The following is an 18764-nucleotide window of genomic DNA, read 5'->3' on the forward strand; positions in this document are numbered from 1 at the left end:
GAGAGAGAGAGAGAGAGAGAGAGAGAGAGAGAGAGAGAGAGAGAGAGAGAGAGAGGATGAGAGAGAGAGGCAGAGAGAGAGAGAGAGGATGAGAGAGAGGATGAGAGAGAGAGGCAGAGAGAGGGGGGCGGGGTAGTTTGGTAAAGTGGAACTCCGTGACAGATGCGCAAGCGCGCAAGGACCACAGCCTTGCAGGTGCACGTGTGTGCGTTTGACGTGCCAGTGTGTGTGTGTGTGGATGTGTGTGTGTGTGTGTATATTGATACCATTGTGTGTCTCGTTGTGCGTTCGTGCGTGTGTATGTGTGTGTGTAGGAAAGAGAGAGAGTGAAAGAGAAAGAGAGGGGGGAGGAGGAGGAGGAGGGGGGAGGAAGAGGAGGAGGAGGAGGGGGAGGGAGGACATGAGCGCACATTGAGAGCGCGGCTCTTTTGACTCCTCTCGGTGTGATCATTTCACGCTTCCCTCCAAGGCCTTTCCACCTAAAGTGTTTAGTCTCAGATCACTGCGCCCTGTGCAGGCGTCGCAATAGGGAGCGGAAGGGTCGAATTATTTCACCCCCTTTATACAACTCACCAAAAAGTACTGTTGCGAGAGAGAGAGAGAAGAGAGAGAAAGCAACAAAAAAAAGTGTGTGAGGAGGAAGAGAGGAGGAAGAGTTTTTTTTGTTCTTTCTTTCTTTCCCCCCCCTCCCACCCTCACACCACCACCCTCCACCCATATCCATCGCTTCCCCACCGCCCAACTCCAAGCCCCCGGGAGGCAGAATGGAAGTAGAGGCCGAGGGTCATGTGTTGAGGCCGGGAAGAGCAGGTAGGTAAGAGGCCGTTGGCTGCTTCTCTCTCTCTCTCTCTATTCTAACTCTCATAGGACATTAACGCTTTTTTTAGGCTATTTACTAATGATGAAGTATTAGCCTATAAAACAGAAAGATATTGTAATGAACAAACAAGAAATGTGTTTTAGCTTTTGCGTTTCAGTTTTCTCTCGTGGGAAGTTTCCAACGTTTAATCTATAACTTTTCTGAAGTAATTTAACTCGATGTCCGTTTGAGCAGTTTTTTTAATTTAAGGGACCTATTGTGTTTTTTTTTTTTTGTGGATTGTAGCACATGTTTTGGTTAGTTAGCAGGCCGATATTTTGCAATACGTTCAACCAGCCTGATTTTAGATTTACAGTCGGTGTTGGCAGTAAACTGCTTAATAGTTTGCATCGGGCCGTTCCTGAATTCAGTTTTTGATACATCTTGTATCTATATATATATATATATATATATATATATATATATATATATTCACCCTGCTTTAGACTGTTGTGTAACTTTCAAAACTCGTGTGATATGCAGATTATAAAATCGGTGTTTTATGAAGTCGATACGTTATTCCACAGTGTGTGTGTGTGTGTGTGTGTGTGTGTGTGTGTGTGTGTGTGTGTGTGTGTTTTGTATTTGGTTGTATTGTCGGTGTTTTAGGCGTGACTCTATAGCGTACAGAAACAGACCTGAAGACAGGTGGTGGTTTGTCTTGTCTTGTTAGGATGACTTGGCAGATGGTAAAACATGACGTTGGGATTCTGAACACTGTACAAGTGGCTAATCTCAAATTCGGATAATCTCAAATTCGGCTAATCTAATCTCTGCATCTGTTCATATGTATTTCTCCCGGGAACTATATCAAATAGTACCCACGTGTATGGTGTCAATGCACAGTACCAAATACAGGATCAATCACAGCAGTCTGTCGAGATGGAGAGACGCTCATTGAGGTGGGGTGAAGGCCTTGTCTTCACACACAAACGCGCACGCACGGTGGAGAAAGGGCCACTGCAGCCACACGCACACAGGCACGCACACGCACGCACACACACGCGCGCGCACACACACACACACACACACACACACACGCACACACACACACACACACACACACGCACACACACACACACACACACACTTTAACCAAGTCGCCCCACGGTGTGATGGAATTATATTGATTCTCTTGTTGTTGCCGACAGTAAGTGATCTGCTGAAAGGTTTACTGTGTTACTGTGGTCATACATTACCATCGTCCCTGGCTGAAAGGTTTACTGTGTTACTGTGGTCATACATTACCATCGTCCCTGGCTGAAAGGTTTACTGTGTTACTGTGGTCATACATTACCATCGTCCCTGGCTGAAAGGTTTACTGTGTTACTGTGTTCATACATTACCATCGTCCCTGGCTGAAAGGTTTACTGTGTTACTGTGGTCATACATTACCATCGTCCCTGGCTGAAAGGTTTACTGTGTTACTGTGTTCATACATTACCATCGTCCCTGGCTGAAAGGTTTACTGTGTTACTGTGTTCATACATTACCATCGTCCCTGGCTGAAAGGTTTACTGTGTTACTGTGTTCATACATTACCATCGTCCCTGGCTGAAAGGTTTACTGTGTTACTGTGTTCATACATTACCATCGTCCCTGGCTGAAAGGTTTACTGTGTTACTGTGTTCATACATTACCATCGTCCCTGGCTGAAAGGTTTACTGTGTTACTGTGTTCATACATTACCATCGTCCCTGGCTGAAAGGTTTACTGTGTTACTGTGTTCATACATTACCATCGTCCCTGGCTGAAAGGTTTACTGTGTTACTGTGTTCATACATTACCATCGTCCCTGGCTGAAAGGTTTACTGTGTTACTGTGTTCATACATTACCATCGTCCCTGGCTGAAAGGTTTACTGTGTTACTGTGTTCATACATTACCATCGTCCCTGGCTGAAAGGTTTACTGTGTTACTGTGTTCATACATTACCATCGTCCCTGGCTGAAAGGTTTACTGTGTTACTGTGTTCATACATTACCATCGTCCCTGGCTGAAAGGTTTACTGTGTTACTGTGTTCATACATTACCATCGTCCCTGGCTGAAAGGTTTACTGTGTTACTGTGGTCATACATTACCATCGTCCCTGGCTGAAAGGTTTACTGTGTTACTGTGTTCATACATTACCATCGTCCCTGGCTGAAAGGTTTACTGTGTTACTGTGGTCATACATTACCATCGTCCCTGGCTGAAAGGTTTACTGTGTTACTGTGTTCATACATTACCATCGTCCCTGGCTGAAAGGTTTACTGTGTTACTGTGTTCATACATTACCATCGTCTCTGGCTGAAAGGTTTACTTCAAATTATGCCTGTCGAAATCATGACAAAAAAAAAAGAGGATATACAAGTTTGACACGTTTTAATAAGGAAAAAGGCCCCGCAGTTAAATGTGTTGAATACATATGAGCGATGCCAGAAAATCAGTTCATTTTCGATTCGTTGTTTAATATATATATATATATATATATATTTTTTTTTAAGTATGTTTGTGAAAATGTGAACATGTCTGATAGTGTTGCCATTGCATGTTATAACATAGCCTCTAATATATTAAATTAAATAGCCTCTAATCTAGACATATTTATAACGTCAACAACAACAACACAAATGATGCATGTTATAACATAGCCTCTAATCTAGACATATTTATAACGTCAACAACAACAACACAAATGATGCATGTCTTGTTGTCTTGACTTTTTGTGTTGCAACTTTTTTCAAGTTCTGTAACATTTAAAATAGGCTATTTTAAATTCTCGAATTTGCATGTTTGTAACAAAAACACATCTGCGAAAAACTGATCGAAGTTCCTTCTTCTCTTGTGGTCTGAGTGTTTTCTTTCCGTTGCAAACTATTCTTGGGGGTTGAGGGGGTGTGGAAACAGCGCAAACATGAACAATAGTTTTCTATCTTCTCTTGGTTTTAACAACGGTTGATTATCTAAATAAAAATCAGATTTAAAAAATAAAACTCAAATTAGGCCTACCTATTCGGGCTTTTTCAGAAACCCCGTTAGATTCTGTAGACACCACTAAAGGCCTATAGTGAGCTAAAGTGAAACGAGGTCTGACCGTCGTTTCCCCCCCCCACTCCTTCCTACTACATTAATATCGGTTCAGGGTATTCATAATAACCAGCAGGGTTTGTCTTATTAACTGTGGTTTATGTTAAAACTACAGCAACACGGAAAGAACAAGGCCAGATCTAACCTCACACGGCACCCTAGTGGCTAACGCGTCAATTCCATACCGGAAACACGCTGAGGTGGGCTGTTTTTTTTTAAAACGTTTTTTTATTCTTGGTCATTTTAAACATCAAGTATAGACATTCCAAAATGGTGCTCATTATTTAGGACGACACGTGTAAAAATGTCTTCAGTTGCAGCCGTACTAACTGTACTGTGAGGCGTGGTTAAGCCCTGTCATGTAATACAATGACTTATTATTATTACAGGCTCTGTTCCTACTGACCTGTTCATTTGTGTCAGTCTCACTGACGGTCCATCAATGCGTTAATTACACAAACACGACACCGGTATAAACCACTTCATATTACCGAAAGTAGCCTGTAATATAGTCTATGTCGTGTATTTTTAATTTATTCGATTTAGCCAAACAATCGATTATATAATTTGACAAAATCAAACGCTTCCCCCTCCTCTCTCCCTTCTTCTTGTTTCTTTACGGTGATTATGGTAAGAGTTGTGATTATTAGGATGGAAAATGTTTTTTTTGTGAAAGGATACAGGCCTATATGCCAGTCCAAATATATTTCATTCATTGATAATGTAATGTTCCCGTAACACGTGTTGTATTTCCGTGAGAGAGAGAGAAAGCGCGGGGGTGTATAGAAACGGACAGAACATTCTCTCGCTTTCATCTGGGTGTCGGGTTCAGGACCGGCCTCCGGTCTACAGAGAGGAGAGGTAATAGGATTTGTGTGACTGAATAACCTTTGAACCGACGGGTGCTCTGCAGAGAGCTAAAGGAAACGACCTCCCTGGATGGCCTGTGTGTATCTTCACACGACTTCCTGTCACTTTAATTACGACAGGGAGGGTAAAGAGAGGCAGGGTGAAGACAGGCAGGGTAAAGACAGGCAGGGTAAAGAGAGGCAGGGTAAAGACAGGCAGGGTAAAGACAGGCAGGGTAAAGACAGGCAGGGTAAAGAGACAGGCAGGGTAAAGACAGGCAGGGTAAAGACAGGCAGGGTAAAGAGACGCAGGGTGAAGACAGGCAGGGTAAAGACAGGCAGGGTAAAGACAGGCAGGGTAAAGACAGGCAGGGTAAAGACAGGCAGGGTAAAGACAGGCAGGGTAAAGACAGGGAGGGTAAAGACAGGCAGGGTAAAGACAGGCAGGGTAAAGAGAGGCAGGGTAAAGACAGGCAGGGTAAAGACAGGCAGGGTAAAGACAGGCAGGGTAAAGACAGGCAGGGTAAAGACAGGCAGGGTAAAGACAGGCAGGGTAACGACAGGCAGGGTAAAGACAGGGAGGGTAAAGACAGGCAGGGTAAAGAGAGGCAGGGTAAAGACAGGGAGGGTAAAGACAGGCAGGGTAAAGACAGGCAGGGTAAAGACAGGGAGGGTAAAGACAGGCAGGGTAAAGAGAGGCAGGGTAAAGACAGGCAGGGTAAAGACAGGCAGGGTAATGACAGGCAGGGTAAAGACAGGCAGGGTAAAGACAGGCAGGGTAAAGACAGGGAGGGTAAAGACAGGCAGGGTAAAGACAGGCAGGGTAAAGAGAGGCAGGGTAAAGACAGGCAGGGTAAAGACAGGCAGGGTAAAGAGAGGGAGGGTAAAGAGAGGCAGGGTAAAGAGAGGCAGGGTAAAGACAGGCAGGGTAAAGACAGGCAGGGTAAAGACAGGCAGGGTAAAGAGAGGGAGGGTAAAGACAGGCAGGGTAAAGACAGGGAGGGTAAAGAGAAGGGAAAATCTAAGCCTAGCTTGGTAACTGCCAACATAAGGGAAACACTTGAGGAAATGAAGGATAGAAAGTGTATTGAAAGCAGGTGTTGTTCCTGAGTTAATTAATTAATTAACATCTCGTCATTCTTAGGGTCATGTATATAAATGCTGGGCAGGCCATTGGTTTGGCTACTATGGCTATGGATGGCAATGATTCTTACTCTGTACCGGTACCCCCTGTATATAGCCTCCACATTGACTCTGTACCCCCTGTATATAGCCTCCACATTGACTCTGTACCGGTACACCCTGTATATAGCCTCCACATTGACTCTGTACCGGTACCCCCTGTATATAGCCTCCACATTGACTCTATACCGGTACCCCCTGTATATAGCCTCCACATTGACTCTGTATCGGTACCCCCTGTATATAGCCTCCACATTGACTCTATACCGGTACCCCCTGTATATAGCCTCCACATTGACTCTGTACCGGTACCCCCCTGTATATAGCCTCCACATTGACTCTGTACCGGTACCCCTTGTATATAGCCTCCACATTGACTCTGTACCGGTACCCCCTGTATATAGCCTCCACATTGACTCTGTACCGGTACCCCCTGTATATAGCCTCCACATTGACTCTGTACCGGTACCCCCTGTATATAGCCTCCACATTGACTCTGTACCATAACCCCTGTATATAGCCTCCACATTGACTCTGTACCGGTACCCCCTGTATATAGCCTCCACATTGACTCTGTACCGGTACCCCCTGTATGTAGCCTCCACATTGACTCTGTACCGGTACCCCCTGTATATAGCCTCCACATTGACTCTGTACCGGTACCCCCTGTATATAGCCTCCACATTGACTCTGTACCGGTACCCCCTGTATATAGCCTCCACATTGACTCTGTACCGGTACCCCCCTGTATATAGCCTCCACATTGACTCTGTACCGGTACCCCCTGTATATAGCCTCCACATTGACTCTGTACCGGTACCCCCTGTATATAGCCTCCACATTGACTCTGTACCGGTACCCCCTGTATATAGCCTCCACATTGACTCTGTACCGGTACCCCCGGTATATAGCCTCCACATTGACTCTGTACCAGTACCTCCTGTATATAGCCTCCACATTGACTCTGTACGGTACCCCTGTATAAAGTCTCCACATTGACTCTGTACCGGTACCCCCTGTATATAGCCTCCACATTGACTCTGTTCCGGTACCCCCTGTATATAGCCTCCACATTGACTCTGTAACGGTACCCCCCTGTATATAGCCTCCACATTGACTCTGTACCGGTACCCCCTGTATATAGCCTCCACATTGACTCTGTACGCCCCCTGTATATAGCCTCCACATTGACTCTGTACCGGTACCCCCTGTATATAGCCTCCACATTGACTCTGTACCGGTACCCCCTGTATATAGCCTCCACATTGACTCTGTACCGGGCCCCCTGTATATAGCCTCCACATTGACTCTGTACCGGTACCCCCTGTATATAGCCTCCACATTGACTCTGTACCCCCCTGTATATAGCCTCCACATTGACTCTGTACCGGTACCCCCTGTATATAGCCTCCACATTGACTCTGTACCGGTACCCCCTGTATATAGCCTCCACATTGACTCTGTACGCCCCTGTATATAGCCTCCACATTGACTCTGTACAGGTACCCCTGTATATAGCCTCCACATTGACTCTGTACCGGTACCCCCTGTATATAGCCTCCACATTGACTCTGTACCGGTACCCCCTGTATATAGCCTCCACATTGACTCTGTACCGGTACCCCCTGTATATAGCCTCCACATTGACTCTGTACCGGTACCCCCTGTATATAGCCTCCACATTGACTCTGTACCGGTACCCCCTGTATATAGCCTCCACATTGACTCTGTACCGGTACCCCCTGTATATAGCCTCCACATTGACTCTGTACCGGTACCCCCTGTATATAGCCTCCACATTGACTCTGTACCGGTACCCCCTGTATATAGCCTCCACATTGACTCTGTACCGGTACCCCCCTGTATATAGCCTCCACATTGACTCTGTACCGGTACCCCCTGTATATAGCCTCCACATTGACTCTGTACCGGTACCCCCTGTATATAGCCTCCACATTGACTCTGTACCGGTACCCCCTGTATATAGCCTCCACATTGACTCTGTACCGGTACCCCCTGTATATAGCCTCCACATTGACTCTGTACCGGTACCCCCTGTATATAGCCTCCACATTGACTCTGTACCGGTACCCCCTGTATATAGCCTCCACATTGACTCTGTACCGGTACCCCCTGTATATAGCCTCCACATTGACTCTGTACCGGTACCCCCTGTATATAGCCTCCACATTGACTCTGTACCGGTACCCCCTGTATATAGCCTCCACATTGACTCTGTACCGGTACCCCCTGTATATAGCCTCACTATTGTTATTTTAATGCTGCTCTTTAATTACTTGTTACTTTTATCTCGTAATTTTTATCCATATTTTTTTATTCAATTGAATTATTGGTTAAGGCATTTCACTGTAAGGTCCCCACCTGTTGTATTCGGCTCGTGTGAATAATATAATTGTATTTGATTTGATTTGAATGCCCCCATTCCATCGCACAGGACACCAGTGGTCACTGAATGGTGTTTCTGAGGAACGACGAAAACCATGTAAACATAAACACCAAACGATGTGGGAATGTCCGTCCAATACAGAGTTCCAGATTAGAATCACTGAGCGTCGAGGCTGTTCTAGATGGTGATGACACAACAATACAGAGTTCCAGATCAGAATCACTGAGCGTCGAGGATGTTCTAGATGGTGATGACACAACAATACAGAGTTCCAGATTAGAATCACTGAGCGTCGAGGATGTTCTAGATGGTGATGACACAACAATACAGAGTTCCAGATTAGAATCACTGAGCGTCGAGGATGTTCTAGATGGTGATGACACAACAATACAGAGTTCCAGATCAGAATCACTGAGCGTCGAGGATGTTCTAGATGGTGATGACACAACAATACAGAGTTCCAGATCAGAATCACTGAGCGTCGAGGATGTTCTAGATGGTGATGACACAACAATACAGAGTTCCAGATCAGAATCACTGAGCGTCGAGGATGTTCTAGATGGTGATGACACAACAATACAGAGTTCCAGATCAGAATCACTGAGCGTCGAGGATGTTCTAGATGGTGATGACACAACAATACAGAGTTCCAGATTAGAATCACTGAGCGTCGAGGATGTTCTAGATGGTGATGACACAACAATACAGAGTTCCAGATTAGAATCACTGAGCGTCGAGGATGTTCTAGATGGTGATGACACAACAATACAGAGTTCCAGATTAGAATCACTGAGCGTCGAGGATGTTCTAGATGGTGATGACACAACAATACAGTGTTCCAGATTAGAATCACTGAGCGTCGAGGATGTTCTAGATGGTGATGACACAACAATACAGAGTTCCAGATTAGAATCACTGAGCGTCGAGGATGTTCTAGATGGTGATGACACAACAATACAGAGTTCCAGATTAGAATCACTGAGCGTCGAGGATGTTCTAGATGGTGATGACACAACAATACAGAGTTCCAGATTAGAATCACTGAGCGTCGAGGATGTTCTAGATGGTGATGACACAACAATACAGAGTTCCAGATCAGAATCACTGAGCGTCGAGGATGTTCTAGATGGTGATGACACAACAATACAGAGTTCCAGATTAGAATCACTGAGCGTCGAGGATGTTCTAGATGGTGATGACACAACAATACAGAGTTCCAGATTAGAATCACTGAGCGTCGAGGATGTTCTAGATGGTGATGACACAACAATACAGAGTTCCAGATCAGAATCACTGAGCGTCGAGGATGTTCTAGATGGTGATGACACAACAATACAGAGTTCCAGTTTAGAATCACTGAGCGTCGAGGATGTTCTAGATGGTGATGACACAACAATACAGAGTTCCAGATTCGAATCACTGAGCGTCGAGGATGTTCTAGATGGTGATGACACAACAATACAGAGTTCCAGATCAGAATCACTGAGCGTCGAGGATGTTCTAGATGGTGATGACACAACAATACAGAGTTCCAGATTAGAATCACTGAGCGTCGAGGATGTTCTAGATGGTGATGACACAACAATACAGAGTTCCAGATTAGAATCACTGAGCGTCGAGGATGTTCTAGATGGTGATGACACAACAATACAGAGTTCCAGATCAGAATCACTGAGCGTCGAGGATGTTCTAGATGGTGATGACACAACAATACAGAGTTCCAGATCAGAATCACTGAGCGTCGAGGATGTTCTAGATGGTGATGACACAACAATACAGAGTTCCAGATTAGAATCACTGAGCGTCGAGGATGTTCTAGATGGTGATGACACAACAATACAGAGTTCCAGATTAGAATCACTGAGCGTCGAGGATGTTCTAGATGGTGATGACACAACAATACAGAGTTCCAGATCAGAATCACTGAGCGTCGAGGATGTTCTAGATGGTGATGACACAACAATACAGAGTTCCAGATCAGAATCACTGAGCGTCGAGGATGTTCTAGATGGTGATGACACAACAATACAGAGTTCCAGATCAGAATCACTGAGCGTCGAGGATGTTCTAGATGGTGATGACACAACAATACAGAGTTCCAGATCAGAATCACTGAGCGTCGAGGATGTTCTAGATGGTGATGACACAACAATACAGAGTTCCAGATTAGAATCACTGAGCGTCGAGGATGTTCTAGATGGTGATGACACAACAATACAGAGTTCCAGATTAGAATCACTGAGCGTCGAGGATGTTCTAGATGGTGATGACACAACAATACAGAGTTCCAGATCAGAATCACTGAGCGTCGAGGATGTTCTAGATGGTGATGACACAACAATACAGAGTTCCAGATCAGAATCACTGAGCGTCGAGGATGTTCTAGATGGTGATGACACAACAATACAGAGTTCCAGATCAGAATCACTGAGCGTCGAGGATGTTCTAGATGGTGATGACACAACAATACAGAGTTCCAGATTAGAATCACTGAGCGTCGAGGATGTTCTAGATGGTGATGACACAACAATACAGAGTAGCAGGACAAACAACAACCACGTAGATCATTTTGACGTGCGGAGCAACTTCAACATTTTGTTTGTTTGTTGGAGAAGGTGGTTTGAGCTTTCTAATTGGGCAGTTAAAGCTTGTCTGTTAAAACACGTTATGTTAGTGATTCCTTTACGTTGGCAGTTACCTGTATGTAGGCCAGTACAACAACAACAAAAATGTATGAGATGTATGCATTCACTACTGTAAGTCGCTCTGGATAAGAGCGTCTGCTAAAATGACTAGAATGTAAAATGTAGGTCTATTGTAGCTCGGGGTTTTCTGTCTCTCCAACCCCTCTTCATGGCGCCGACCCTCCGGGTTTGGAGAGGGTCCATTTCGTCTCCTCAAAGGTCAAAGTTCAGACCCTTGTTTAGCCTAGGTTCTGTCAAAATCAAATCAAAATACAATAAAATAAAATGTTATTGGTCGTGTACACATGTTTAGCAGATGTTATTGCCGGTGTAATATCTAACAATTACACAACAATACACGAGTAGCCTGGTGGTTAGAGGAGGCAGGTAGCCTAGTGGTTAGAGGAAACAAGTAGTCTAGTGGTTAGAGGAGGCGGGTAGCCTAGTGGTTAGAGGAGGAGGCAGGTAGCCTAGTGGTTAGAGGAGGAGGCGGGTAGCCTAGTGGTTAGAGAAGGCGGGTGGCCTAGTGGTTAGAGGAGGCGGGTGGCCTAGTGGTTAGAGGAGGCGGGTAGCCCGGTGGTTAGAGGAGGCGGGTAGCCCGGTGGTTAGAGGAGGCGGGTAGCCCGGTGGTTAGAGGAGGAGGCGGGTAGCCCGGTGGTTAGAGGAGGCGGGTAGCCCGGTGGGTAGAGGAGGCGGGTGGCCCGGTGGTTAGAGGAGGCGGGTGGCCCGGTGGTTAGAGGAGGCGGGTGGCCCGGTGGTTAGAGGAGGCGGGTAGCCCGGTGGTTAGAGGAGGCGGGTAGCCCGGTGGTTAGAGGAGGCGGGTAGCCCGGTGGTTAGAGGAGGCGGGTAGCCCGGTGGTTAGAGGAGGCGGGTAGCCCGGTGGTTAGAGGAGGCGGGTAGCCCGGTGGTTAGAGGAGGCGGGTAGCCCGGTGGTTAGAGGAGGAGGCAGGTAGCCTAGTGGTTAGAGGAGGAGGCAGGTAGCCTAGTGGTTAGAGGAGGAGGCAGGTAGCCTAGTGGTTAGAGGAGGCAGGTAGCCTGGTGGTTAGAGGAGGCGGGTAGCCCGGTGGTTAGAGGAGGCGGGTAGCCCGGTGGTTAGAGGAGGAGGCGGGTAGCCCGGTGGTTAGAGGAGGAGGCGGGTAGCCCGGTGGTTAGAGGAGGCAGGTAGCCCGGTGGTTAGAGGAGGCGGGTAGCCCAGTGGTTAGAGGAGGAGGCAGGTAGCCTAGTGGTTAGAGGAGGAGGCAGGTAGCCTAGTGGTTAGAGGAGGCAGGTAGCCTAGTGGTTAGAGGAGGCGGGTAGCCTGGTGGTTGAGGAGGAGGCAGGTAGCCTAGTGGTTAGAGGAGGCAGGTAGCCTAGTGGTTAGAGGAGGCGGGTAGCCTGGTGGTTAGAGGAGGCAGGTAGCCTAGTGGGTAGAGGAGGCAGGTAGCCTGGTGGTTAGAGGAGGCAGGTAGCCTAGTGGTTAGAGGAGGCAGGTAGCCTGGTGGTTAGAGGAGGCAGGTAGCCTAGTGGTTAGAGGAGGCAGGTAGCCTAGTGGTTAGAGGAGGCAGGTAGCCTAGTGGTTAGAGGAGGCAGGTAGCCTAGTGGTTAGAGGAGGCAGGTAGCCTAGTGGTTAGAGGAGGCAGGTAGCCTGGTGGTTAGAGGAGGCAGGTAGCCTGGTGGTTAGAGGAGGCAGGTAGCCTAGTGGTTAGAGGAGGCAGGTAGCCTAGTGGTTAGAGGAGGCAGGTAGCCTAGTGGTTAGAGTGTTGGCCTAGTAACTGAAAGGTTGCTAGATTGAATCCCCGAGCTGACAAGGTAAAAATCTGTCGTTCTGCCCCTGAACAAGGTAGGCCGTCATTATAAATAATAATTAGTTCTTAACTGACTTGCCTGGTTAACTAAAAAAAAATAGCTCTGGTTAAAATGGGATGCCTGCTATTTGCACTGCATTTCTCTGGTCAAAAGAAGGGCACTATGGGGTGCCTGGCAAATTCATCAACACAACAACAACGGATAAGATCTTCTGGTTGCATATCACCCAGCTAGAGTTCTCCTGGCTAACGAGACTCCACATGCAGAAATATCAGTGGAATTTATCGAACTTGAACGAACATATTCTCTCGTCAGGTAAATATGTTTCCTAGGCCTTTACGTTTGGTTGGAATGGGTTTTTTAAATGCCCAAGCCGGTTCACTTTCCTGTTAGTGACATATAGGCTATACTGTATTTATTAGTTATGCCTTTATTTATTTATTTATTATTATATATATATTTATTTTAAATAAACGAAGTCATACTTAAAAGGGAGAGATATCGTGCGCTTTTTTTCTCATTATGTTGACAGTCACGCGGGCGTGTAATAAAGGAACGCGGAGTTAACATGCGCTGTTAATTTTTCATTGCTTTTTTTTTCGTTTAGGGGGCTCACCCACCCAAAAAACCGAGAGAGAGAGACGAGAGGGGTAGAGAGAGAGAGAGAGAGAGAGAACTTGTCATAAGTACAAAATAAAGGAAATGGGAAAAAGGAATGAATGGAACTAAAACCAAAACAACAATTCTGCCTTCGATGATGTTCACGTCATAAACACATTTTAAAGAAGCACCTCTCCTCTCCTCTCCTCCCCTCTCCTCTACTCTCCTTCTCCCTCCCTCTCTCCCCCTCTCCTCTCCTCTCCTCCCCTCTCCTCTCCTCTCCTCCCCTCTCCTCTCCTCTCCTCTCCTTCTCCCTCCCTCTCTCCCCCTCTCCTCTCCTCTCCTCTCCTTCTCCCTCTCTCCCCCTCTCCTCTCCTCTCCTCTCCTCTCCCTCTCCTTCTCCCTCTCTTCCCCTCTCCTCTCCTCTCCTCTTCCCTCCTCTCTCCCTCTCCTTCTCCCTCTCTCCTCCTTCTCCTTCTCCTCTCCTCTCCTCTCCTCTCCTCTCCTCTCCCTCTCCTCTCCTCTCCTCTCCTCTCCTCTCTTCCTCTCCTCTCCTCTCCCTCTCCTCTCCTCTCCTCTCCTCTCCTCTCCTCTCCTCTCCTCTCCCCTCTCCTCTCTCTCCTCTCTCCTCTCCTCTCCTCTCCTCTCCTCCTCCCTCTCCCTCTCCTCTCCTCTCCTCTCCTCCCCTGTCCTCTCCTCTCCTCTCCTCCTCCTCTCCTCCCCATCTCCATCTCCTCTCCTCTCCTCTCCCCATCTCGTCTCCATTCCTCTATCCCTCTGTTGTGACTGGGGTAGAGGTAATGAATTATGGTAATAGGTCAGAAGACCTTGGATTAAAGTCGCTGTATCCTGACAGAAGTTAGTTTTTCTCTCCCAAATATCCCCAGCCTAAAGCAACAATCATTTTCTATACATGATTGGCTGTGTTGGGTGTTTTTTTTATTTTAATTGCTTATGTATTTAATTTGCTAATCGGAGGACGAAGAGACAAGGATAAGGAACGGCAATTTAGTTTATTTATTTATTTTAATTCCGGGGGTTATATTTGTAAAAGTTTGTAGGCCTATAAACTTGGCGGGGGGAATGAGAACATAGATAATAATAATAATAATAATAATAAAAACATCCGAAAATAATAGAATTGAAGATGTGATTTCTTCAGGCTTGTGCATTGGGTCTAAACATGAAACTTTTGGACGGATTTTTCAGAGGCCGAAATGAAGGCAGATTAAACCGCCCGCTGTGACGAGGAATTACAGCGACACATACACCTATTCATGTCTTATATATTGTATTCCTCCAAGAGCATATGAGACTTTGTGAAAGAAGTTATGAATGTGTATATATATTGTTATTTTTTTAAATAATGCTGCTCTTTAATTACGTGTTACTTTTATCTCTTATTCTAATCCATATTTTTATTTACCAACTGCATTGTTGGTTAAGTGCTGGTAAATCAGCATTTCACTGTAAGGTCTACCTACACCTGTTGTATTCTGGGCAATTGACTAATACAATTCGATTTGATTTGAACTGGTTGTAATGATAATATTAGATTTATTTTTCTGTGAATTGAATAAAATCCGTAGTTTAGGGTCTTCTTCGGCGCTTCGAGCGGTTAAGACTCCTCAGAGCGGAGCTAAACAGGCTGTCTGTCCCGTTACATTTCCTCGTTTGCCGCCATATCCAAGCCGTTGACAATACGTATTTTGTAGTTGAAAATACTTCATTTTAACCCACTTTTGCCCACTGAGCACAAATAATAAAGTAAAACATACGAACGGCTATTGATTTTACATTTATTTAACCAGGCAACTCAGTTAAGAACAAATTCTTATTTACAATGACGGCCTACCGGGGATCAGTGGGGGTTAACTGCCTTGTTCAGGGGCAGAACGACAGATTTGTACCTCGTCAGCTCGGGGATTTGATCCAGCAACCTTCCGGTTCCCGGCCCAACACTCTACCCACTAGGCTACCTGCCTCCTCTACCCACTAGGCTACCTGCCTCCTCCTCTAACCACTAGGCTACCTGCCTCCTCTACCCACTAGGCTACCTGCCTCCTCTACCCACTAGGCTACCCTGCCTATGTTATAACCAGGTTGTATTACCACTACAACGGGCATATTCACGCCATATCTGCCATCCTGTCAGTTTCAGTCCAGATGTGACTTCCAAACGGTAGTCACACGTTCCCTATGTCCCTTATGGGCCCCGGTAGAAAGTAGTGCACTATATAGGGAATAATAGTGCACCATTTGGGACGCACGAATAACCCGGCGACATAAGAACCTGTAATAATCCCTTATTATCCTTTAGTATAACCGGTTTCAAACTGCTGTAAATATAACAAATAAAAACGTTTTGCCACAATAGCTGTCGATCTCAAGTAACCGTTGCAGTAACCGTCATATTGAAAGTATTCACCCCTCTTGAACTTAAACAACAACCCAAAAAATAATTGCTGCCTTGAAATATAATTTAAATAAAGATTGAATTAGATCCCCACCCACACAACCTATTCCTAAAGGTGGAATTTTCTAGAACATTTAGTAAATTATTAAGAAAGAAAAACGGAAATGCCTCCTGAGTGAAGGAAACACGCGTTGCAGCCTTTACAGGTTCGTGCGTCATTTCCTATTAAGATTCTACCAACTCTTAGCGGAGGCAACGAAAATCCATCGTTTATGTCAAAATTGTTCAAGGCTCAGTAAAAATTTGTTTGGGAAATCGTTGATGGACATTTTACGTGGCCCCGTGTAGAGCATGGTGTTTGCAACGCCAGGGTTGTGGGTTCGATTCCCACGGGGGACCAGTACGGAATTATTTTTTAATGAAATGTATACATTCACTACTGTAAGTCGCTCTGGATAAGAGCGTCTGCTAAATGACTAAAATGTCTACAGATTGACAGCTATGTAATTTAGTCAACACCACTTCCGACATTGCTCGTCCTAATATTTATATATTTCTTAATGCCATTCTTTTACTTTTAGATGTGTGTGTATTGTTAGATATTACTGCACTGTTGGAGCTAGAAACACAAGCATTTCGCTACACACGCAATAACATCTGCTAAATATATGTATATGTGACCAATAAACATTTGATTTGATTTGACAATGACGTTAAAACTGTCACGGCTGTCTGAAGAACGGGACCAAAGTGCAGCGTGGGTATCGTTCCACATATTTTATTATAAACTGTGAAACTTTTGCAAATTTTACAAATAAACTGAATGAACAAAAACAACAAACCGTGACGGAAGAGGTGAAACATACACTAACTTAAAATAAACAATCTCCCACAAATCCCGGTTGGGAAAAACAACTCCTTAAGTATGGTCTCCAATTAGAGACAACGATGACCAGCTGCCTCTAATTGGAGATCACCCCCCCCCAACAAAAAAAACCAACAACATAGAAATACAAAAACTAGAACATAACAACATAGAAAATCGAAACTAGAAGAAAAAAAACCCTGTCACGCCCTGACCTACTCTACCATAGAAAATAACAGCTTTCTATGGTCCTGGACGTGACAAATACCTTGTATGTGATTTTGTAAGCAGATTTAAGTGAGGACTGAGACTAGATCGCTCAGGAACACTGTCACGTCCTGGCCAGTATAAGGGTTAATTGTTATTGTAGTTTGGTCAGGACGTGGCAGAGGGTATTTGTTTTATGTGGTTCAGGGTGGTGTGTTAGTTAGGAGGGCGTTTGATTTATTATTTCCGGGTTTTGAGTTATGGTCTATGTTTATGTATTTCTATGTGTAGTCTAGTGAGTGTGTTTCTATGTTGAGTTAATTGGGGTGGACTTCCAATTGAAGGCAGCTGTTTGGTGTTGCCTTTGATTGGAAGTCCTGTATTAGTTGGGTGTGTTTGTCTTGTATTTGTGGGAGATTGTTCTTGGATTGCTGTGTTGCCTTCAAGACTGTCATTTTGTCGTTCATCGTTTTAGTTATATTTGTATACGTGTTTGTTTGGTTTTTCCTTCTTTTCCCGTAAATAAAGAGGATGAGTATACACATACCTGCTGCGTTTTGGTCCGCCATTTCTAACGACGAGCGTGACAAACACTCAACACCTCTTGGAAAGCCATTCTACTGTGTACTTTTGGCATAAACATGTGTGTAATTGTCTCACTCGATAATAATAATAATACAACCCTACTATCCCAGGATTCGGTTTTCAAGAAGACAGAGGCAGGAGTTTTCCGATAACTTTTTACCTGGTCATTTAATATTTATTTTCATCCTGACAAACTCCCCCCCCCCGCGGTCCCTGCCGGTGACAAGCATACCCATAACATGATGCAGCCAAACTCAGTTAGATGAGAACCCCACCTCAGTCTTCTGAAAACTTCACCCTGGTAAAAAAATAGTGTTATTGTTAATGGCAAAGACACACCAGAATGGTCTTCCAAATGGTGGCTGGATGTCCTTTGGGTGGTGGACCATTGTTGATAAACACAGGAAACTGGTGAGTGTGGAAAAACTCCGGCAGCGTTGTAGTTCTCGACACAAACCGGTGCGCCTGGTATCTACTACCATACCCCGTTCAAAGGCACTTACATTTTGTTTGTTGTCTTGACCATTCACCTTCTGAACGGTACACATACACAATCCATGTCTCAATTGTCTCAAGGCTTAAAAATAATGATTTAACCTTCATCTGCACTGATTTGAAGTGGATTTAAGACTTGGCATCAATAAGGGAATCATAGCTTTTCACCTGGATTCACCTGGTCAGTCTATGTCATGGAAAGAGCAGGTGTTCTTAATGTTTTGTTTACTCAGTGTATATTGCTCTATATGACTTGTGCAAAGTAGGTAGAATCTTAATGAAAATGATTCACAAATCTCTCTCTCTCTAAACCATCTATACCCAGCTCTCTCTCTCTCTCTAAACCATCTATACCCAGCTCTCTCTCTCTCTCTAAACCATCTATACCCAGCTCTCTCTCTCTCTCTCTAAACCATCTATACCCAGCTCTCTCTCTCTCTAAACCATCTATACCCAGCTCTCTCTCATTCTCTCTCTCTAAACCATCTATACCCAGCTCTCTCTCTCTCTCTAAACCATCTATACCCAGCTCTCTCTCTCTAAACCATCTATACCCAGCTCTCTCTCTCTAAACCATCTATACCCAGCTCTCTCTCTCTCTCTCTCTCTAAACCATCTATACCCAGCTCTCTCTCTCTCTCTCTCTAAACCATCTATACCCAGCTCTCTCTCTCTCTCTCTCTCTAAACCATCTATACCCAGCTCTCTCTCTCTAAACCATCTATACCCAGCTCTCTCTCTCTCTAAACCATCTATACCCAG

At 45.2% G+C, this 18764-nt stretch overlaps 1 protein-coding gene across 2 annotated transcripts in view; it reads left to right on the forward strand.

Moving 5' to 3' along the window:
- The first annotated feature begins 441 nt into the window (after window positions 1–441).
- Window positions 442–18764, forward strand: part of LOC123744230 (paired box protein Pax-5-like) — a 109601-nt gene continuing 91278 nt past the window's right edge. For both annotated transcript variants that reach the window (XM_045723022.1, XM_045723023.1), the window contains exon 1: window positions 442–814. In XM_045723022.1, coding sequence (XP_045578978.1) covers window positions 765–814 — 50 coding nt within the window. In that variant the 5' untranslated portion in view covers window positions 442–764. The remainder of the gene's footprint in view (window positions 815–18764) is intronic.

Source organism: Salmo salar, chromosome ssa08 (genome assembly GCF_905237065.1).
Source record: "Salmo salar chromosome ssa08, Ssal_v3.1, whole genome shotgun sequence".
Classification (NCBI taxonomy): Eukaryota; Metazoa; Chordata; class Actinopteri; order Salmoniformes; family Salmonidae; genus Salmo; species Salmo salar.